General features: G+C 46.4%; 2 protein-coding genes across 3 annotated transcripts in view; one reads left to right on the top strand and one right to left on the bottom strand.

Moving 5' to 3' along the window:
- GPR107 (G protein-coupled receptor 107) overlaps positions 1 to 23,902 on the bottom strand; it is a 352,434-nt gene that overhangs the window by 308,478 nt on the left and 20,054 nt on the right. The window lies entirely within an intron of this gene.
- Positions 1,214 to 23,902, top strand: part of TOR1A (torsin family 1 member A) — a 29,062-nt gene continuing 6,373 nt past the window's right edge. Inside the window, exons 1-5 of one of the 2 annotated variants that reach the window (XM_007527025.3) lie at positions 1,214 to 1,550; positions 2,078 to 2,343; positions 10,390 to 10,565; positions 10,680 to 10,807; positions 16,198 to 16,786. In XM_007527025.3, the coding sequence (XP_007527087.1) occupies positions 1,370 to 1,550; positions 2,078 to 2,343; positions 10,390 to 10,565; positions 10,680 to 10,807; positions 16,198 to 16,448 (1,002 nt within the window). In that variant the 5' untranslated portion in view covers positions 1,214 to 1,369 and the 3' untranslated portion in view covers positions 16,449 to 16,786. Of the gene's footprint in view, positions 1,551 to 2,077; positions 2,344 to 10,389; positions 10,566 to 10,679; positions 10,808 to 16,197; positions 16,787 to 23,902 lie in introns of those variants that run through there. The other variant, XM_060200326.1, reaches the window with a different exon arrangement.

The following is a 23,902-nucleotide window of genomic DNA, read 5'->3' as shown; positions in this document are numbered from 1 at the left end:
ACGCATCCTTCACTCCTTAATTGGCGACAGGAGAATCTTAGAATGGGATGAGGGACACTGGTATTCTCTGACTTTTACAAGTTAACTCTTTGCTTTCATTAGGGAAGACAAACAATTCTTGTCACTTTCAGCACTTCTGGATTACATATGAAATGAACCCAGCCTATACTTGCTTGCATTACATTTCCTTACACTAGCACAAGGTGACATATTTCGAGAAGCTCAAACGCAGAGCTAAATTACTGAGAGGTTTATGCATTTAGTTCGAGATCTAGACATGTTGCAACCTGTGATCTGTCATTTTTCTGAAGGACCTGCCTCGGTCTGGACTAGAAACTACCAGGTTGGTTGACTTCTGGCTGATTTATGAGTGTTGTGGTTAGAGAAGTTTTATCTGGAGGTAGATCTGAGCCTTCCTCACAGTTTATTATATCCTTGGACAGATCGCTTTCTTTTCGATTCCTCATCTGTAAAATTGTCTCCTTCCCTTGAGTCAAGTATAGTGAAGGCAAGAATCGTGTGTACCTGCCCTTACCCTTTTATGTCTCTTTGAATTCCCAGGGTCTAGTCCATAATATACTGTTTCTCTCCCTCTCTCCCCTATCAATTTCTCTTAAAAAAGAAAAAAAAAAAAAAAGAGGCGGGGAGGTAGCGCAGCGGGATAAGTGCATGTGAGCGAAGCAAGGATCCCGGTTTGAGCCCCTGACTCCCCACCTGCAGGGGAGTCGCTTCACAGGTCTGCAGGTGTCTGTCTTTTTCTCCCCCTCTCTGCCTCCTCCCTCTCCATGTCTCCCTGTCCTATCCAACAACGACGATATGAATAACTACAACAATAAAACAAGGACAACAAAAGGGAATAAATAAATATTTTTTAAAAAGAGGCGGGGAAAATAGCATAATGCTTATGCAAAAAACTCTTAAGCTTGAGGCTCCAAAGTCCTAGGTTCAGCCCCCTGCCCCACTGTAAAGCAGAGCTGAGCGCTCGGGTAAAATAAAAATAGTGATCTGGGAGATGGTGTAGTGGGTAAAGCACTAGACTCTCAAACATGAGGTCCCGAGTTAACTCCCCGGCAGCAAATGTACCAGACTACTCAAGAAGTACTATGCACTGGAAGAAGACCCATTGCTGTGATCTCTCCGTTGAATAATAATTTCAAAAATGCAAATGAGGGGAAGACTCCACCCCCTGAAATCAGTTTCCGCAAACAGCATCGGGCTCTGCCCCTCAAAAAGATGGCGGCCACAGCGTCAGCCCGCGGCCCGCCCGCACAAAGATGGCGTCAAAGGCGGGGAGGAACCGGAAGCAAAGCTGGCAATCGCGCCGGTCGGCGGGGAGCCAGAGAACGCACAGGTCGGCGCGGGTCCCGGCATGAAGCTGGGCCGGGCCACGCTGGGCCTGCTGCTGCTGGCGCCGTTGGCGGTGCGGGCGGTGGAGCCCATCAGCCTGGGCCTGGCGCTGGCAGGCGTCCTCACCGGTTACATCTCCTACCCGCGTCTCTACTGCCTTTTCGCCGAGTGCTGCAGCCAGAAGCGGAGCCTCAGCCGGGAGGGTAGGACGCGCCTGGGGCTGGCGGCTGGGCAGGAGCGGGGGTCGGGGCCGTGGTCTGCAGAGAGCCCCCTGGGACCCCGAACCCCTGCCGGTCACGACCACCAACAGCCCGGACTTTGATCCGACGCTGAAGGGGGCGAGCCGCGGGCTGGGCTGGGGCGAGCAGCCCATGGATGTGGGAGAAGAGGCGCCCTTCCTGCCCCGGGGGCTGGTGAGGGCTCTTCCGGGCCGAGCTGCGAGCAGCAGATGCGGGGGGAGAGCTGCCCTCTGCAGACAGAGGCACTTCTAGGAAGGAGCTTGCCGCTGGCCAGGGCTGTAGGATTGGCAAGACTCAGGGAGGGCTTCCGGGACCCCCCAAGACAGGTGTTTGCATACCGCTGTCAGCGTTGCACAAGTTGCTCAAAGAGCTTAGCTTACCTTGCAGACTTTTGTTGGTATGAACTTGTAATTTGGGCTACATTTTACAGTCAGCAGTGTTTCCTCCTATCCTCCCCCCCAACCCCCCTAATTGATTTTTTCCTTCCCTAGCGCTGCAGAAAGATCTGGACAGCAAGCTCTTTGGACAGCACCTTGCAAAGAAAGTCATCTTAAATGCTGTGGCAGGCTTCATAAGCAATCCTAAGCCCAAGAAACCTCTCACCTTGTCCCTACACGGGTGGACGGGTACCGGCAAAAATTTTGTCAGCAAGATCATTGCAGAGAATATTTACGAAGGTGGTTTGAACAGTGACTATGTCCACCTTTTTGTGGCGACACTGCACTTTCCACATGCCTCCAACATCACACTGTACAAGGCAAGCACGGAATTTTGGTATCCTTCTTGGATGAAACTGGGCTTGGGGTTTGTGGTGATGTGGGATTTGGGGATTCCAAGCTGAAATGAAAGAGCTCTGAAGTTGGCTGATGGAGTCTGCCTCAGGGGTGTGTTCTGCTTTGAAAGATGTGGAAGTAGGGCTGAGTGCATCCAGAAGAGCACACATTGTGGTGCATCAGGAGCCAGGTTCAAGGCCTGGGTCTTCACCCGCAGTGGGGAAGAAGCATCACGAATGGTGAAGCAGTGCTGCAGATGTCTCTCTTTCTCTCTCCCATCTCCCATCTCTCTTCTTACCATAGCACTGCAGCTGCTCAGCTGTGGCTTGTGGTGCTAGGGATTGAGCCTGGGACCTTTGATATTTTAAGTATGAAAGCCTTTTTGCATAATCATTATTCTATCTCCCCAGTTCTCCTCCCCTCTGTTTTTCTGTCTTTAACAGCAACAACAAAATAAAGAGTTAAATAAAAAAGAAGAAAGGGGGAGTCGAGTGGTAGCGCAGCGGGTTAAGCGCAGGTGGCGCAAGGTGCAGGTACCGGTGTAAGGAACCTGGTTCAAGTCCTCGGCTCCCCACCTGCAGGGGGGGTCACTTCACAGGCGGTGAAGCAGGTCTGCAGGTGTCTATCTTTCTCTCCCCCTCTCTGTCTTCCCCTCCTTTCTCCATTTCTCTCTGTCCTATCCAACAACGACAACATCAATAACTACAACAATAAAAAGACAAGAAGGGCAACAAAAGGGAATAAATAAATAAATTTTTTTTTAATTAAAATAAAAAGAAGGGAAAATGTGGTAGTTACAAAGGGTTTGAGATGCACAAAGCAGTTATACTATCAAAGCTTTGTGGTGGTTTCTGAAAACAAGACTCAGTGTAAGTGGGGCCATAGGCTTTTTGAGATTGGCATGATCAGATTAATAGTACTTTACAGATGGACGTGACCAAATTCAGCTTAAAGACCATCCAATCTAATTTCTTCTGTAGAAGAGGAAATATTTCCAGAGAGGCCCCTGTTTGTTTAACCAAAGTGTTGCAAACTGCTTTTTGCTGTTTGGCTCAGTGATTCATACATAGCCTGAACTTTGACAGCAGCAGAAACATCTTGATTTGAGTCTTAATTCTTCCACCTCCCAACTGTGTAATCTTTTTTTAAAAAATTGATTTAATTATGATCAACAAGTCAGTTGGATAAGAGGGGTACAATTCCACACAATTTCCACCACCAGAGTTTTGCACCTCATTGCCTCCATTGGAAGCTTTCCTGCTCTTTATTTCTCTAGGAGTATGGACCCAGCAACATTAGGGGCTGCAGAAGGTGTAATTGCTTCTCTGCTGGACATGGGTGTTGACAGGTTGATCCATCTTCCCAGCCTGTTTCTATCTCCAGGTGGGGCAGGGCTCTGGAGAAGTGGGGTTCCAGGACACATTGGTGAGGTCATCTGCCCTGGGAGGTCAGGTTGGCATCATGGTAGCATCTTCAACTTGGTGGCTGAAAAGCATTATGATATAAAGCAGAACAGGGACTGGGTGGTGGTGCACCTGATTGAGTGCTTATGTTACAATGCGCAAGGGCCCAGGTTTGAGCCTCTGGTCCCCATCTGCAGGGGGAAAGCTTTGCGAATGGTGAAGCAGGGCTGCAGGTCTCTCTCTCTCTCTCTCTCTCTCTCTCTCGACTTCTGGCTGTCTCTATCCAATAAATAAAGATTTAATTAAAAAAAAAACCCTAAAAACAAAGATACAAAGCAGAACATTTTTAAAAAAATAATCAGGAACCTAAAAGTAAGAATCTAGCAGATGAGACTGGGGAATCTCCATTTTGGAAAAAGCTAAGAAGTCTATTTTAGGTCTATCCCAGGGGGCCATGACTTTACTTATCTTTGCCTGATCCCTACAGCTACCTTGCAGGTGGGCTAATGTATTGTCTGGGGAGATGGGAAAAGTATATAAATACTGCCCAACTGTGTAATCTTAGGAAACTCACCCAGCCTCTGAAACTCGGGTTTTTCATCTGTAAAATGGTGGTTTTGAGAATTCAGTGAGGTCTGTCTGTCAAATATGCAACATGGTGCCTGTCACATGAGCATCCAAGTAAATGTTAAATATTACCTTGTTTTTTAAATTAGTTTATTAATGAAAGAGAGAGTGCCATAGCTTCCCTCTGGCACATGCAATGCCAAGTATTGAACTCAGGACCTCATGCTCACATGTAGTGGGTTCGATGCTCTACCCACTACACCACCTCCCAGGGTTACTACTATTGCCTTTTTAAAATCTTGTTTACCTGCAAGGTGAGCAAAAGCGTCAGATATTTATTCCCGAGTGGACACATTTTTCCCACCTGCTTGGGTGACACAAAGGTCAACTACTGTCCTGATTTGTAGGATAGGCAATAGTAACTACTCTGACAGGCTTTAGGGAGATAACAATAAGATGTAACTAATGCTTCAGGTGTCTTGCCCATAGGGAGTGTTCCATACAGGTCCTCTATAACTTGGGTGGCAGAGTGGCTGTTGGTGCCTTACATATCTGAGGAGATCCTTGTTTAAATAGTGACTAGGTAGGGGCTGGGTGGTGGCACACCTGCTTGAACACACATTACAGTGCACAAGGACCCAGGTTCAAGCCCCCAGCCCCCACCTGCAGGGGGAAAGCTTCACAAGTGGTGGAACAGGGCTGCAGTTGTCTCTCTGTCTCCCTCTCACTTTTTTTTTTTAATGATTTTATTTATTTATTAATGAGACACAGAACTCTGGTGATGGGAATGGTCTAGAATTATACTCCTGTTATAATTTTATAAATCAATGTTAAATCACTAATAAAATTAATTTTCTTTAAATATTTATTCCCTTTTGTTGCCCTTGTTGTTTTATTGTTGTTGTTACTGATGTTGTCGTTGTTGGATAGGACAGAGAGAAATGGAGAGAGGAGGGGAAGACAGAGAGGGGGAGAGAAAGACAGACACCTGCAGACCTGCTTCACCATTTGTGAAGCGACTCCCCTGCAGGTGGGGAGCCGGGGGCTTGAACTGGGATCCTTAGCTGGTCCTTGCGAATTTTTAATGAGAAACATCAGAGCACTCAGTTCTGGCATGAGGCCAAGCATCAAAACTGGGGCTTCAGGCATACAAGGATTGTTCTCTTTTTTAAGATAAGGGACCGAGAAGCAGAGAGAGAAGTGGAAGAGTCAGAAGGAGAAAGATCACACAGCAGTGCAGTGGAGGCCAGGCTCAAACCTGGGCACTCACATGGCAGAGTAGCGCACCAAGTGAGCTGTTTTCCTTCTCAACAGCTGCTCTTTTTTTTTTTTTTTTTTTTTTGCCTCCAGGGTTATTGCTGGGCTCGGTGCCTGCACCATGAATCCACTGCTCCTGGAGGCCATTTTTTCCCCCTTTTGTTGCCCTTGTTGTTGTAGCCTTGTTGTGGTTATTATTGTTATTGTTGATGTCGTTCGTTGTTGGATAGGACAGAAAGAAATGGAGAGAGGAGGGGAAGACAGAGAAGGGGAGAGAAAGACAGACACCTGCAGACCTGCTTCACTGCCTGTGAAGCAACTCCCCTGCAGGTGGGGAGCCGGGGGCTTGAACTGGGATCCTTAAGCTGGTCCTTGCACTTTGCGCCACCTGTGCTTAACCCACTGTGCCACCGCCCGATCCCCTCAACAGCTGTTCTTATACTGAACACTCCCCCAGGCTAGCTTACTTAATACTATAATTATCAAGTACATTCTTTCAATAAGTAAGTGATGAACCTAGAGCCTCATGCTTGCATAATAACGCTGTGCAGCCTTCAGATCCCAGTTTGTCTTCATTTTTTAAGAGAAGAACAGGTATGGGAGAGATGTGTGCCAAGGAAAAGCTCCACCAAAATTTCCTTTGTGCTCTCCATTCTGCTACCATGTGCTACTGGGAATCAAACTTAAAGGCACATTCACTTAAATCACTGAGTCGCTTCCTGGCCCCCTAAATGTGTTCTTCTTTTTTTTTTTAATCTTTATGTGTTGGATAGAGACAACCAGAAATTGAGAGGGAAAGGGGGAAATAGTGAGGGACAGTGACAAAGAGACACCTGCAGCACTGCTTCACCACTTGTAAAGCTTTCTTCCTACAGGTGGGGACCAGGGGCTCAAACCTGGGTCCTTGTGCATTGTAACATTTGCGCTCAACCGGGTGCGCCACCACCTGCCCCCCCAATGTGTTTTTTTAATTATCTTTACTTATTTTATTGGAGAGAGACAGCCAGAAATTGAGAGGGGAGAGGAGATAGAGAGGAAGAGAGATAGAGAGACACCTGCAGCCCTGCTTCACCACTTGTGAAGCTTCCCTCCTGCAGGTGGGGACCAGGGACTAGACCCCGAGTCCTGGCGCACTGTAATGTGAGCGCTCAGACAGCTGCGCCACCCCCCAAAAAAAATGTGTTCTTATGGAATGCTTCTTCTGTTCAAGCAAAATTTTTTCAGAACCCTCCAGGCTTTGAGAAACTCAAAACAGTGGGACCTCACACCACTGACCTCAGAGTCTTTTGAGCCCAGTTGTCTCACTTAAATGCTCCTGTGCTCCATACCTTCCTCCTTCCTTATCTGTAGGTCAGAGCACCTTCCCCAGACTAGTCTCTCTCTCTTTTTTTTTCTTTTTTGCCTCAAGGGTTATCGCTGGTGCTTGGTACCTACACTACAAATCCACTGCTCCTGGTGACCATTTTTATTTATTTATTTTAGTATCATTGGATAGGACAGAGAGAAATTGAGAGAGGTGGGGAAGATAGAAAGGGAGAGAGAAAGACAGACACCTGCAAACCTGCTTCACTACTTGTGAAGTGACACCCCCCCGCCCCCCGCAGTTGGAGAGTCAGGGGCTCAAACCAGGACTCTTGCCTGGGCCCTTGCACTTTGTACCGTGTTTGCTTAACCCAGTGTACCACTGCCCAACCGCTCCCACCCCCTGACTACTTTAAGAACTGAATGACCACATAAGTCACTTGGTCTTTGCCTTTATCCCTGAGCTTCTGTACTAGGATGTATATTAACATTACATTTTCCTAACAAAGGACAAGCAATGTGGGACAGTTTCCATATGGTGTCTCACAGTACGGAATTGTAATCTGGGACATTAAAATTAGTCAGGATGGGTCCCAGCTCAGCCACATACTTAAAAAAATTTTTTTTTAAAGATTTTATTTATTAATGAGAAGGCTAGGAGGAGAGAGAGAAAGAACCAGATATCACTCTGGTACATGTGCTTTTGGGGCTTGAACTTGGGACCTCATGGTTGAGAATCCAATGCTTTATCCATTGTGCCAACCTCCCAGACCACCCACATACTTACTTTAAAAAAAAAATACTGGTGATTTAAGAGGGGTTATAAGAATATAAGATAATAATAGGGGGAGTCGAGCGGTAGCGCAGCAGGTTAAATGCATGTGGTGTGAAGCAAGGACCAGCTTAAGGATCCCGGTTCAAGCCCCTGGCTCCCCACCTGCAGGGGAGTCGCTTTACAGGCGGTGAAGCAGGTCTGCAGGTGTCTGTCTTTCTCTCCCCCCTCTGTCTTCCGCTCCTCTCTGTCCTATCTAGCAATGACAACATCAGTAACAACAATAATATCTACAACAATAAAACAGCAACGGCAACAAAAGGGAAAGTAAATAAATAAATATAAAAAATGTTTAAAAAGATAATAATAGGTTCTTCTACCTTCCACCCCCCATAATAAATAACCACTGTAGGTCTCCCAAGATCACAGTTATGGCTTGTGTCTCTCTCTCTCTCCCTCTCTCTCTCTCTCTCTCTCTCTCTCTCTCTATATATATATATATATATATATATATATATATATATATATATATATATGATTTTATTTGGGGGTTGGGTGGTAGTGCAGTGGGTTAAGTGCACATGGCATGAAGCGCAAGGATCTGTGCAAGGATACCAGTTCCAGCCCCCCTGCTCCCCACCTGCAGGGGAATCGCTCACAGGCAGTGAAGCAGGTGTCTTATCTTTCTCTCCCCCTCTCTATCTTCCCCTCCTCTCTCCATTTCTCTCTGTCCTATCCAGCAACGACATCAGTAACAACAATAATAATAAGCACAACAACGATAAACAACAAGGGCAACAAAAGGGAAAAAAGTAGCCTCCAGGAGCAGTGGATTCGTGGTGCAGGCACCAAGCCCTAGCAGTAACTCTGGAGGCAAAAATATATATATATTAATGAGAGAAATAGCAGGAGAGAGGGAAAGAACCAGGCATCACTCTGGGGATTGAACTGAGGACCTCATGCTTGAGAGTCCAATGTTTTATCCACTGTGCCAACTCCCGGATCACTATATATTTTTTTCTTTTTCAAATTTATGTTTCAGTTCTCTATATTCCACTTATGAATGAAATCATCCCATAGTTGTCTTTCCTTTTTCTTTTTCCCTCTCAGATAAGTGAACAACAACTGACTTCCTCAAGTGTTCTCCAGGAACTATTCCCTCTCAGTGATGGTACAAAAACAAAGGTTCCTTGTCACAGAAGTTCTGGGTCCCAGTGGAACTGGGGTTCGTGGCTCTCTGGTTATCTCCTGATATTCCCATCCCCCATCCCCGAGTATATAGACTAAAACAATTTTTTTGAGGTGCAGAAGGAAGGAGTTATGGCTTCTGTAATTGCTTCTTTGCTAGACATGGACATTGGCTGGTCGATCCATACCCCCAGCCTGTCTCTTTCTCTAGTAGGGTAGGGGTCTGGAGAGGTTCAGTTCGGGGACATGTTGATGAGGTCATTCTGCCCAGGGAGGTCAAGATAGGATCTGTAGCATCTGGGATTTGGTGACTGAGAGGCAGTAAGATATAAAGCAGGACAAAATGTTTAATAAACAGGGACCAAGTAGTAAGAATAGAGCCAGTGAGAGTAGGAACCCTAGGGTAGAAAGAGGATAGGATATCTATTTGGGGTATATTCCTAGGATCCCAGGACTTTAGTAATCTTTGGCCTGGTATGAGCCAGTATCTTGCCCCTTTCCAGTTTTTGCAGTCCCTTCTTTGCCTGACAAACCTAAACTTTCTTCTAGTTGTTAAGGCCTTGATGTCATCTGTTACATCCAAGCTAGTATTAGATTTAAGGAACCTCGCCTTGAGTTGGCGAGGATAACAGACCTAGGTTGTAGTAGGGTTTTTGGCATTTACTTCTTTGATAATTTAATAAAGGTTTTTTTAGGGATGACAGTTTTCCTTTATTGATATGTATATTCTGCCAGAATATCTCTTGGCCAGTTATATACAGTGTTTCCTCTAAAGATTGGCAAGAGATTAAAAGATGGAAGAGCAAAACTTACTGTCTTTTTTGTCTAGTCAGTTGAATAGCTGTACCACATACTAATCGTTTACATTTGGGCAAGCTGGTTCATCTCTCTGGACCTCTGTTTCCTTATCTGTATGGCGGGTATGTTAATATACCATATGAGGTTATGGTGAGGTACAAAAGATCTTCTGTGTACAAAAGTCTAAGCATGAGGGGGTGATGGCGCACCTGAAGATAATAAAAAAAATTAAAAAGACGTGCTGGGCGGTAGTGCAGTGGGTTAAGTGCACATGACGTGAAGCGCAAGGACCAGCCTAAGGATCCCGGTTTGAGCCCCTTGCTCCCCACCTGCAGGGGAGTCGCTTCACAGGTGGTGAAACAGGTCTGCAGGTGTCTATCTTTCTCTCCCCTTCTCTATCTTACCCTCCTCTCTCCATTTTTCTCTGTCCTATCCAACAACAATAACAACAATACTGCTAACAACAATAATGATAGCAGCAATGATGAACAACAAGGGCATCAAAAGGGAAAAAAAAATAGCCTCCAGGAGCAGTGGATGCAGGCACCCAGCCCCAGTGATAACCCTGGAGGCAAAAAAAAAAAAAAATAGTTAATTAAAAAAAGAAAAGTCTAGTCAGACCAAGCACCTGGGGAGAGCAGCCTGTGTTCACCATGGAAGCAGTTGAATCAGTAATGATGCTCAGCTGGTTGTTCTCAGCGACCCTTGCTGAGAGCTTTGTGTTGGCTTCTCCCTGTGTCTAGGACCAGTTGCAGTTGTGGATTCGTGGCAACGTCAGTGCCTGTGCCAGGTCCATCTTCATATTTGATGAGATGGATAAGATGCATGCAGGCCTCATAGATGCCATCAAGCCTTTCCTAGACTACTATGAGCTGGTGGACCGGGTCTCCTATCAGAAAGCCATCTTCATATTTCTCAGGTAAGATTAGGACCGGGACAGGAGAACTCAGCCTGAGCCTGTGGGCGTAAGGGAAGAAAAGGGAAAAAAGCAAAACAAAACAAAAAAACTTATTTCACCAAAATTAATTTGTAGCAATGCGGGAGCAGAAAGGATCACAGATGTGGCCTTAGATTTCTGGAGAAGTGGAAAACAGAGAGAAGATATCAAACTCAAGGACATGGAGCATGCCCTGTCTGTGTCAGTCTTCAATAACAAGAACAGTAAGTGAGCCATCTGCCCTTGACCAGCGCCCTTGCTCCTGACCCTGCATCCCTGAGTCTTAAAGCATAGGCCTCACTGTCACCAAGGAGCTGATTGGAAATGCAGAATCTCCGTCTCTTCCCTCTACTTCCTAAGTCCAAATTATCCTGGGTAATCAGGCTAAGCCATTTTCCTTTGTAGAAGAAAAGCAAATGGCTGAGCATGGGAAATAGGAAGCTGCCGTGGGTGCCTCCATAGGAGGTCATTTGTGGGGTCCCTTTCTTTCTGTGCATTGCCTAGAACTCTGAGCTTCTGAGTCAAGAATAATAGCCAGACAGTGGCTGGGCCCTTGTTCTACACTGGGTGCTACATGGACCAGCCTACCTGCACATTTCCTCCAATCTGCTTGATAACCTCAGGGGAAGAAACTGATCTCCCCGTTTTACAGATGAGGAGACTGAGACAGAGAGAGAGAGAGAACACAATTTGCCAGAGGCCACACAGCCTCTGATTAGTTAGGTGTCTCTGATTCCAGAGCCTGAGCTTATAACTAACTTGATCACTGATTCCCCACTAAACTCACACACACCTTTGACCTTGAGACCTGGAGACAGAAAGTGACCACAGTGGAGACTGAGTCAGTAGGTGAAACCTGTGATCTGTGCAGGTTGAGCAAGTCTGTGCTGGTTTTGTTCTTGAGGTGACCAACACAAGATCTTCTTGGTGACAGACTTGACAAGGAATTCATACAACTGAAGAATCCCATAAGTAATAAAGGCTTTTGATTTTTTTTTTCCCCCCTGATTCTAGAGACCTCTTTGGGATCTGAGTCTGCTTTTTTTTTTTTTTGTGTTTTCATGTTGATTTATAAAATCATAAGGCAACAATGGTATAATCTCACACCTTTCCTACCCCCAGAACTCCACATCCCCATTCCCTCCATTGGAAGCTGCAGTAGTTCTCCCAAGATCACAGATATGCATTGAATATGTATATGTGTGTGTGTGTGTACTTACATACCTATTTTTTCCTATAGTCCTGCCTTCTCTTCTTTTTTTTTTTGTTTTTTGTTTTTTAAATTTCTTTATTGGGGAATTAATGTTTTACATTCAACAGTAAATACAATAGTTTGTACATGCATCCTGCCTTCTCTTCTAAGTCACACCTACACCAATTACTACTTCTGAGTGTCCTTCCTTTTTATTTCCTCTTCTCTTTCGGGGTCCTGATGGAATTGAATTTTAGAGCTTTCTAGCATTTCTCCCCCTCTGGGAGTATGGACCAAAATCCTTTATAGAGTGCAGAAGGTGGGAGTTCTGGCTTCTGTAATTGCTTGCTTGCTTTTTTATTTTTTTTTTAGTACTATTTTTTTTGGAGGGGGGGGAATTAATGTTTTACATTCAACAGTAAGTACAACAGTTTGTACATGCATAACATTCCCCAGATTCCCATATAGCAATACAACCCTCACTAGGTCCTCTGAATCCTTTTTTTTCTTTTAGACCACTTTATTAGGGATAATTGATTTATAAGACTGTCACAAACACAGTATAGGATATCTTTTCTAAAAAGATATTTATGAAAGAGGATGAGAGAGAGAACCAAGGTATCACTGTGGCACATGTGATGCTGGGAATCAGGCACTGGATTCCATACTTGAGAGCCCAGCACTTTATCCACTGTACCTGGGCCAGGGATATAAATTTGTGGAAAAAAATCTTAATGAAAGTCAAAACTATTTTGTAGTATGTTCCATAGTTTCCTGGCATGCTAAGATGTGCAAGCACCTGCAGTAGAAACCAAATACTGCTGCAGGAAGGCCTGTTGCCTGAAACCCACAGTAATGGCAGGTGGCAAGGGGATCTCCAAGTTTGAACTTCAGAACTGGGCAGGCCTGTTTCAATTGCTTACTGCCTGTGGCCTCTTGCTTCTTGTCCAAAAACTGGGGACATGATAGTGATCCAAAACAGAGAAAGCCTTGTTCTCATGAAACTTGTATCCTAGTGATGATAATTTAGGAATGATGGGGTCTAGATCTGTGTGTGTACCCCCCCCACACACACACTATCCCTCGTTAGAAAACAAAAACAAAACAAGCAAAAGCCAAGGAAGACTTGGGGGTTGCTGGGATGAGGAGGGGTGGCAGGAGGACCCAGTGTGAGGCGGATGGATGCATGAACATGCCCTGTGCTCATCCGAGGGAAACACCTTCCAGGGGTGGGAACATCATGTCCCTGAGGTGAGAGTGTGCTTGGAGGTCACAAGGCTGGTCCAGGGTGAACTAGTAGTCAGATAAGAACCAAGACTTGGGCTGCCAGTCATGGAAGCTTGTAGGCTCACAGAAGACTGACTAGCCCTTGGTTGTAGGCAGAGGTGGCTTGAACACACTCGGTTTTTATAGGAGCACATTGGCCGTGGAGGGGGCACAAGTGACAGACAGCAGGGACACCCCAGCAGGAGCTGCTGTGACAGTCCGGGGGGGACTGGAGTTTGCACAGTGGGTAGGGGTGGTGGTGGCGTGATGTGGTTGGATTCTGGTGTATGGTGAAGATGGAAATGATAAGGTTTCTTAGAGGACTGTGAGTGGGAATAAGAATCAGAGATCCAGCTTGAGCACTTGGCAGGGTGGCTGTACTCCTGCTGAGGGGCCTGCTTCATCAGTCAGCCATGATGCAGTGGAGGTGCCCAGGCCGTGATCTCAGAATCCAGTAGAGTTCAGGGAGGCCTCTGGGCTGAGGATTCACACTGGGGTGGACCACTGATGGCTTCAAAATATTTCCACTTATTCACACAAGAGAGGAAAAGGAGAGAAAACCAGCGTATCACTCTGATACATGTAATGCCAGAGACCGATAGAGACAAGAGAGGGAGTGAAAGAGACAACAGCACTGAAGCTTCTCCCAGTGAGGTGGGGGCCAGGTTGACCCTAGGTCACACACATTCAGAGCAGCTCACTCTATGAGTGAGCTATTTCATCAGCCTTCCCTTAAGTCCAAAGTTCTAGCCACTGTGCCACCTCCCAGGCCACAGTAGATGGTTTTTAAAAGCCACGTGACTGAGATCACTTGTTTTGCCTTAGCACCCTTTGTGGGGTGTTTGCTGGTCAGACCCTTAACTTTCAGGCTCCCTTTCCAGCCCCCCCTTCTCAGCCAGGCCTGCTAGCAGGCCTCCTGCTGACCAGCCCCACGGGCATGTCTGAGTATCTGGTGATGGCCTGTAGGGAGGCTGCACTGTGTGGCACCCAGAAGGGCAGCTGTATCTGTCTGCCTGGCTCTGGGCTCTGTGCCCCCTCCTAGGCATGCCAGTCACAGTGTGCCTTCAGGAAAATAGCCATTTCCCACTCAGTGGTTCAGACCCCACTGCATCCAGGCCACCAACTGTGTATCAAATGCCAGTTGTATGCAAAGCACTGGTGGAGAAAAATAAACTCCAGTTATATGTACTTTATAGTAGGAAATAAGGATTTGCTCTTCACCCAACACACACACACACACACACACGGCTCCCTTGGCCACCAACTGTATTAAATGCCAGTTGTATGCAAAGCACTGGTGGAGAAAAATAAACTTCAGTTATATGTACTTTATAGTAGGAAATAAGGATTTGCTCTTCACCCAACACACACAGACACACACACAGACACACACACACACACACACACACACACACACACACCTTCTGGCACAGGGCTCCCTTGGAATAACCCAAGTGATAAGAGCAATAGAGGAATGTTGATATTCAGAACAACCTTCCAGCCACACCCAGGCTTGTGCTACTGGGGTGACTTTTGAACCCCACCTAGGGCTGGGGACTAGCTGCTGGGGGAGGCAGCCTTGTGATTGGAGGATCAGAACTTTGGTTCCACTCTGCACCTCTGGGAGGGGAGAGTTCAGCTGCCGTGGTCAGTGATGTAAGCGACCTGGCCCGTGAGAGGAAGCTCTTGGTCTGGTGGAGACTTGGGGGTTGCCACGCAAAGAGACACTCGCCCTTCCCTCACACCTTGCCGTGTGTATCTCTTCCATCCGGCTGTTCTGGGTTGTGTGCTTGTATCATAAGCCAGCAATCTGGGGCCAGGAGATAGTTCACCTGGTCAAGTCCCTGTCTTGTTGTGCATGAAACCCTGGGTTTGAGCCCTAGCACCATGGCACTGAAGAAAGCTGATAGGTGGTGGAGCAGCATTGTGGACTCTTTCCTCTCCCCCTCTCCCCCTCTCTCTCTTGAACAAAAGGAATAACAGTTGGTGGCTGAGAGCCAGGGATTAGTGCACAGGCCAGGCCCTGGTAGCACACTGAAAATACAACAGTTAATCCAGTGAGTGAAGTGTTTCTGAGAATGAGCTGCTCAAAAAATAAAATAAAAAACTAAAAAAAAAAACTAAAAAGGGGCAAGGTGGTGGCATATCTGGTTGAGCACATATGCTACAATGCGCAAGGATCCAGGTTCAAGCCTCCAGTCCCCACCTGTAGGGGGAAAGCTTTGCTAATGGTGAAACAGGGATGCAGGCCTCTCAACATCTGGTTAGACAACCCAATAAACAAATAAAAATACTTTTAAAAATTTAGAAGGGGGGTAGGGAGAGAAAATGAGCTGCTCTGGCAAATGAACTGACCCTAGAAGGGGATTATTGGAATCTCCCACCTGGGGAGGGGCCCAGCTCACAACCAGGACACAGCCAGTCTTGCAGGAGAGCCCCTGTCGCCTGCTGGGTCTACAGATGTGTCTGCAGGGAGGTGACTGGGAGGACACCCACCTAGTGTGGGTGTCTGAGTGGGGCCAGTGTGTCATGGGAGTTCCCAGCAAGGGGCAAAGAAAGGAATGCTGGGGAGTGAGAGAGAGAGAGGAGTGTGTGTGTGTGTGTGGGGGGGGGGTATGGGTGTGTGTGTGTCCGTGTCCATCCCGTGGGTACTGTAGTCTCAGGGAATGCTGGGCCAAGACCTCTCCTCATGCCAGGGCCAACACGTGGCAGGGTTCATGCCCTCTGACTGCAGCCAAGGCATGTCCTATACCATTTCTGAGAGCACTAGTTCTTGGCCCCACAATGCTGTTGTGCTTTGGCTCCCCAGCAGTTGGTTTCTCCTGCCGCTGGCCCAGCTGAGGAAACTCCAGTGAATCACTAGCATCCCAGCACATAGGAGTGGCCGACCCCACCTGCCTCCTCCTTTAAAACTCTTCCCATTCTCTCCTGTCCTGGGCACACTGGGATAGCGGGTCTTTCCCCACCGCAGAGCCTGCAGTGCCAGGTGTCCTTTGCCATTACCCCATCACTCACCCTTAGCACTCAGAAGCCTCAGCACGTAGCTAGTGAGTGGCCAGCTCAGCGGTGTCTCTGTGCGGGCACATACAGCACTGATGGCTCCAGAACCGAGCTCTGCTGGGCCATCAGGTGAATGGCTCCCTTATCTTTCCCCAGGTGGCTTCTGGCACAGCAGCTTGATTGACCGAAACCTCATCGATTATTTTGTCCCCTTCCTCCCCCTGGAATACAAACACCTGAAAATGTGCATCCGAGTTGAGATGCGATCCCGAGGATATGAAGTTGATGAGGACATTGTCACCAGAGTGGCTGATGAGATGACATTTTTCCCCAAAGAGGAGCGAGTTTTCTCTGACAAAGGGTGCAAAACGGTATTCACCAAGTTAGATTACTATTATGACGACTGACAGCCTGAAGCCATTCATGGAGAAGAACTGGACAGGTGGGCCTCCCCAACACGCCTCCCAGATCGAGCTCCCAGCACAGGAGTGAAATGAATTTTCTTGGCAGCATTTTCATTCTGCAGCACCTCCAGGCCGTCGCCTCACAGGACGCATTCCCAAAACCTCTGAAGGAAGTAGCCAGCTTTAGGGCTCATGATTTTCTGAAAATCATGTTTTAATTTCAAGTGTTTCTGTTTCAAGGAAGGACGGATATGTTTTACAAAATGTGATGACTTTATTTAAAATGGTTTTTAATATTATGAGAAACTTTATAGTCTCTAAATTTTTGGCTTTGTGTAGTATTTTAATCTCCTGTCATAACTTACATGTTGTGTTTTCATTTCAAAAAAAAAAATTTACGCCTGAATCCGTGGTAGACATTCCTGAGGACCAATGCTGGGGACAGTGGCCAGACCTGTCACAGATGGCCACAGCAAAAGGCAGTGGAGATTTATATAAGCATGAGGTTTGGAGTCCCATCCCCAGCACTGCATGTACCAGAGCAAAACTCTGGTTCTCTCTCTCCTCTATCATAAATAAACAAGTAAAAAAAAAGTAACATAAATAAAAGTACAGAAGAGTAAATAGGTAAAGGGACATCACAAGTGAATCACAAGTAAGCTTCCCATGTCTTCTCTGTAAGTTTTCATCTTGGTAACATTGTGAACTAGGGCAGGGGTGTCAACAACAGTGTGAACACTTGTTGGAAACAGTTTCTTGAAAGAAAAACATTTCCAGTTTGTTACTTGCCATTGGGCTTCTCTTTCTTGCCATCCCTGAATAAGCCAAGTGCTTCCTGCCAAGCTTTGCCACAGTTTTGAGAACTTTACTAATTTATCACCAGTTTATTGCCATACTATTTATTTTTATTTTGACCAGAGCACAGATCTGGCTTATGGTAGTGCAGGGGACTGAACCTGGGATTTTGGAGCCTCTTTGGCATGAAAGTCTCTTTGCATAATAACCATTATGCTATTTACCACCACCACCCATCACTGTTATTGCCACACTAGAACTAAAGCCTCCTAACGAAGCTGGGCTGCATCTTGAGGATGTTGAGAACAGGGTTTTAGAAATACAAATAGCTACTATAGCCATAATTTGTGAATATATATATGCTTATATATGTATTTTAAAGAAACTATATTTTTCCCCTTTATTTAAAACTATATTTTGCCCTTGTTGTTTATCATCATTGTTGTTGTTATTATTGTTGTTGGATAGGACAGAGAGAAATGAGAGAGATGGGGAAGACAGAGAGGGAGAGAAAGACACTTGGGGGCCAGGCGGTAGCGCAGCAGGTTAAGCGCACATGGCGCAAAGCACAAGGACTGACATAAGGATCCCACTTCAAGCCCTAGGCTCCCCACCTTCAGTGGGGTCACTTCACAAGCTGTGAAGCAGGTCTGCAGGTGTCTTTCTCTACCCCTTTCTCCCCTCCCCTCTCGATTTCTCTCTGTCCTATCCAACAACAACAGCAATGGCAACAACAAAGATAATAACAACGATAAACAAGAAGGGCAACAAAAGGGAAAAAATGGCCTCCAGGAGCAGTGGCTTCATAGTGCAGGCACCAAGCCCCAGCAATAGCCCTGGAGGTAAAAAAAAAAAGAATAAAAAAAAAAAAAAGAAAGACAGCTGCAGACCTGCTTCACATGTGAAGCGAACCCCCTACAGGTGGAGAGCCGGGGGCTCAAACTGAGGTCCTGATGCCAGTCCTTGTGCTTCACGTCATGTGCACTTAACCCACTGCCCGAATCTCTGTGAATATATATATATATTTTTTTTTAATTTATTTTCCCTTTTTGTTGTCCTTTTTTTAAATTGTTGTAGTTATTGATGTCGTTGTTAGGACAGAGAGAAATGGAGAGAGGAGGGGAAGACAGGGATAGAAAGACACCTGATGACCTGCTTCACTGCCTGTGAAGTGACCTCCTGCAAGTGGGGAGCTGGGGGCTCGAACCCGGATCCTTTCGCCGGTTCTTGCACTTTGTGCCATATGCACTTAAGTGACTATATATATATATATATATTTTTTTTTTTTTTTTTTCCTCCAGGGTTATTGCTGGGCTCGGTGCCTGCACCATGAATCCACCGCTCCTGGAGGCCATTTTTCCCCCCTCTTGTTGTCCTTGTTGTTGTAGCCTCGTTGTGGTTATTATTATTACCATTGTTGATGTTGTTCATTGTTGGATAGGACAGAGAAATGGAGAGAGGAGGGGAAGACAGAGAGGGGGAGAGAAAGATAGACACCTGCAGACCTGCTTCACCACCTGTGAAGCGACTCCCCTGCAGGTGGGGAGCCAGGGCTCGAACCGGGATCCTTGCGCTTTGCGCCACATGCACTTAACCCACAGCGCCACCACCCAACCCCCCTAGTGACTATATTTTCATACATGATCCCACTGCTCCCCAGTGAGTCCCCCCACCTTGGATCACAGAAACAAGGGGATGTTTCAAGCCCCTGGTCCCCATGTGCAGAAAGCTTCACAAGTGGTGAAGCAGGGCTGTGTCTGTCTCTCTCTATCTCCTCCCCTCTCAATTTCTGTCTCTATTCAATAATAAATGAAAATATAAAAAAAGAAGAAACAGAGAGAGAGGATGGACACTGCAGCATCTATGGAGCTGCCCTATATATGTAATGTTCCCATGTGGAGGCTCAAGTCTGGGTCCTCGTGTATGATAAAAGCGTGCACTCAGGGAGTCGGCGGTGGCGCAGCAGGTTAAGCACACATGGTGCAAAGTGCAAGGACCAACGTAAGGATCCTGGTTCGAGCCCCCTGCTCCCCACCTGCAGGGGAGTCACTTCACAAGTGGTGAAGTGACTCCTCTCTCCATTTCTGTTCTATCCAACAATATCAATAACCACAACAATGTTAAACAACAATGGCCACAAAAGAGAAAATTAAAAATAAAATAAAGTGTGCACTCAGTACTGAGTAAGCTGCCTCCCAGAACTTAAAAAATATATATTACTATATTTATTGTATAGAGACATCCAGAAATTGAGAGGGTAGGGGGAGATAGAGAAAAAGAGCCATCTGCAGCACTGCTTCACCATTCACAAAGCTTTCCCCCTGCAGGTGGGAACCGGGGGCTAGAACTCTGGTCCTTGTGCATCGTAATGTGCGCTTAACCAGGTATGCCACCACCTGGCTCTTTTGAATACACTTTTAAAGGGTCGTGGGAGACCCTCAGTTCTTATTTAATAGGACAGAAGTTGAGCTGGAAAGGGGACATGGAGAAAGACACCTGAAGCACTGCTTCACTTCTGATGAAGCTTACCCTCAGCCAGGTCCTTGAATGTGGTAATGCACGTGCTCAACCAGGTGTGCACACCTGGTCCCTAGTTTTTGGCTTTAAGTTCTTAAGCTTGAAGTGGAGGCCTAACAGGTGCAGTCTAGGTTAGAATGAGGTAAGGCCTAAAGCAGGAGTTCACAGCAGGGGTTCTTCCCACAGCCATGTAGAATCCAAAGCTAGAGTCCTACCAGCAGCTTTGACAGTAGGCAGAAGTAAGGAACACTGGAGATTGACAGGTCTTGTTTCATGAAACGTGTGTGTTTAGGAAAGGGATTCCTGTGCCTATGGGGGAGGGGGCAGTGTGGGCAGGGCTAGAGGAAAGATCCTGACTCACAGCTCCCCTAACCTATACACACCTCTATTTTTATTATTTTTATTGCCTCCAGGGTTATCACTGGGGCTTGGGGACAGCACTATGAATCCACTGCTCCTGGAGGCTATTTTTCCCATTTTGTTGCCCTTGTTATTGTTGTTATAGCTGTTGTTGTTGGATAGGACAGAGAGAAATCAAGAGAGGAGAGGAAGACAAAGGGGGAGAGAAAGACAGACACCTGCAGACCTTCTTCACCGCCTGTGAAGCGACTCCCCTACAGGTGGGGAGCTGGGGACTCAAACCGGGATCCTTCTGCCAGTCCTTGTACCATGTGTGCTTAACCTCCTGCACTACCGCCCAGCCCCCCACACCTCTATTTTATCATCACTGGGGCTTCATTACTGTGGGCTGACTTTTTCAGACACACAGAGGGAATGACACCACAGTATCAAAGCTGCTTCTAATACAGTGGGAGATGGGCTGGAACCCAGATCATGCACATCCCCCCCCTTTTTATTTTGCCTCCAAGGGCTCAGTGCCAGCACAATGAATCCACTGCTCCTGGAAGCCATTTTTTCCATCTTATTGGATAGGACTAAGAAACTGAGAGAGGGGGATTCGGGCTGTAGCACAACGGGTTAAGCGCAGGTGGCGCTAAGCACAAGGACCCGCAAAAGGATCCTGGTTCAAGCCCTGGCTCCCCACCTGCAGGGGTGTCGCTTCACAGGTCTGCAGGTGTCTACCTTTCTCTCCCTCTCTCTGTCTTCCCCCTCCCCTCTCCATTTCTCTCTGTCCTATCCAACAACAATGACAACAATAATAACTACAACAATAAAACAACAAGGGCAACAAAAGGGAATAAATAAAAATAAATATTAAAAAAAAAAAAAAGAAACTGAGAGAGGAAGGGGAGGGAGAGAGGGAGAGAGAAAGATAAATCAGACCTGCTTCTCTGCTTGTGAAGCATCTGCCCTGCAGGTAGGGATCTGGGGCTGAACCCATATCCCTGAACCCACAGGTCCTTCCACTTAGTACTATGTGCTTATCCAGGTGCACCATCATCCAGTCCCCTTCACTCCTTTTTTTAAGTCATCCAAACCTATAAATGACCCAAATCATAGGACATTCTTGATGGCAAGCCAAAGCTGACCTGTATGTGAGGCAGTATGGATGGAATAGAAATTGTTTGGGGAGGGAGTTGGGAGGTAGCTCAGCGGGTTAAGCGCACATGGCACAAAGCGCAAGGACTGGTGTAAGGATCCCGGTTCAAGCCCCTGGCTCCCTACCTGCAGGGGAGTCACTTCACAGGCAGTGAGGCAGGTCTCAGGTGTCTATCTCTCCCCTTTTGTGTCTTCCCCTCCTCTCTCCATTTTTCTCTGCCCTATCCAACGACGACATCAATAACAACAACTTTAACAATAAAAGGCAACAAAAGGGAATATATATATATGTAAAGAAATTGGGGAGTTGAGCGGTAGTACAGCGGGTTAAGCGCAAGTGGCGCAAAATGCAAGGACCAGAGTAAGGATTCTGGTTCAAGCCTCCGGCTCTCTACCTGCAGGGGAGTAGCTTCACAGGGGGTGAAGCAGATCTGCAGGTGTCTTTTCTCTCCCCGTCTTCCCCTCCTCTCTCCATTTCTCTCTGTCCTATCTAACAACGACATAAATAACAACAACAATAAAAAACAAAGGCAACAAAAGGGAAAATAGGGGCCAGGCAGTGGTGCACCTGGTTAAGTGCACACATTACAGTGCACAAGGACCCAGGTTCAAGCCCCTGGTCCCCACCTACAGTGGTGAAGCAGGACTGCAGGTGTCTATCTTTCTCTCTTCCTATCTCCCCATCCCCTCTCAATTTCTCCCTGTCTCTGTCCAGTAATAAATAAATAAATGTTTTTAAAAAGGGAAAATAAATAAGCAAAAAATTTTAAAAAATTGTTTGGCTGGGAGCCAGTTGTAGAAAGTTAGTCTTGTGAGATTAAAGCACTTTGAGAAATGAGGGGAGTGGGTGGCAAAGGTTTTAACTTTGAGGAACGGCTACACGTCTTCAGACTTGGGAAGCAAGCTGGTGATGATTCACCTAAGAGGAGCTGGCAAAACAGCTGTTGGTACACAGCTTTGTCATGTGCTTGTTCCATGCTGTGGTCTCTCTGTCTCTCCCTGTCCTTTAAAGAAAAATCAGATAAGAAGCCAGTTTAAGTGATTAAGCTAAGACTTGGTTAACAAGGATTGTCATTTTACTCAGCTAGCCCTTATTCCTGACGGAGAGGGTCAGCTCTATTAATTCCCAGACAGATTAAAGGCCAAGTTAAATACAGTTAAATTTTACTGCTTTCTGCCTGGGGAGGCAAACCAAGCTTGGCCTTTCTTAGGTTGGGTTCAGATTGTCAGCAGTGAATCCCATTTCCCATTACTATTTTTTATTCGATAGAGATAGCCAGAAATTAAGAGTGAAAGGAGAGACACCGTAAACTTGCTTCCCCATTTGTGAAGCTTTCCTCCTGCAGGTGGGGCCTGGGGGCTTGAACCCGGGTCCTTGCAGATTGTAACATGTACTCAACAAGGTACACCATGACTTGGCCCCTTGAATTCCAGTTTTCTAAGGCTTCGATGTCTTTACTATTCAATACATACACTTCAGAAAACATTTGTTAGAAGCCCAGCTTCTGAGTGACCTGGCAGGTGGCAGTGGCTAGAGTTTTGAGGTCCTGAGTTCAACTCTAGCATCACATGTGCCAGAGTGATGTTCTGGTTCTCTCTCCTCTCCCATTAATAAATAAACCCTTTTAAAAGCCCAGTTTCTAATTATTTCTTCTCTCTCCCACCCCCCACTGGGGTTATCTCAGGAGTGCAGTGCCTGCACAGTTACTCCATCATTCCTACCTATTTCTTTTCCCGTGTTTCTTTTGATAGAGGGTGAGACAGATAAAAAACACCTTGTTGGGGGCCAGGTAGTAGCGTACCAGGTTAAGCACACATGGTGCAAAGCACAAGGACTGGCATAAGGATCACGATCAAGCCCCTGGCTCCCCACCCACAGAGGGGTCGCTTCACAAGTAAAGCAGATCTGCAGGTGTCTTTCTCTCCCCCTCTTCTTTTGATTTCTTTCTACACTATCCAACAACAACAGCAATAACAACAATGGCAACAAAATAGAAAAATGGCCTCCAGGAGCAGTGGATGTGTAGTGCAGGCACCGAGCCCCAGTGATAACCCTAGAGGAAAAAAAAAAGGTATTTGCAGTATTGCCCCACCATTTGTGAAACCTTGCTCCTCTAAGTGGGAACCATTTTAGCTCAGGTAATGGGTATGTAACATTAAATAAATATTTATTTATTAATGAGAAAAAAAGGGAACCAGAGCATCACTCTGGTACACGGAATGCCCAGGATCAAACTTGGGACATCATGCTTGAAAGTCTAGTGCATTATTCACTGAGCCACCTCCTGCGCTGCATAATTTTATTATTTTTTTCTTAATTTTTTAAAAGTATTTATTTACTTATTATTGGATAGACAGAGAGAAATTGAGAGGGGAGAGGGAGAGACAGAGACACCTGCAGCACTGCTTCACCACTCATGAAGCTTTCCCCCTGCAGGTGGGGACCAGGGGCTTGAACCCAAGTCCTTGTGCACTGTAATATGTGCACTCAACCAGGTGCGCCACCACCTGGCCCCATTATTATTTTTTCTTTACCAGAGCTTTAAGTAGAGCTCAGTTCTGCTTATATGGTGTGGGAGAATTGAGCCTGTGACCTTGGACCCTCAGACACGAATCTTTTGTGCACACATAGTACCATCTCCCCA

The sequence above is a fragment of the Erinaceus europaeus genome, chromosome 10 (assembly GCF_950295315.1).
Source record: "Erinaceus europaeus chromosome 10, mEriEur2.1, whole genome shotgun sequence".
In the NCBI taxonomy this organism is placed as follows: domain Eukaryota; kingdom Metazoa; phylum Chordata; class Mammalia; order Eulipotyphla; family Erinaceidae; genus Erinaceus; species Erinaceus europaeus.
This window is presented reverse-complemented; position numbering and strand designations above follow the sequence as displayed.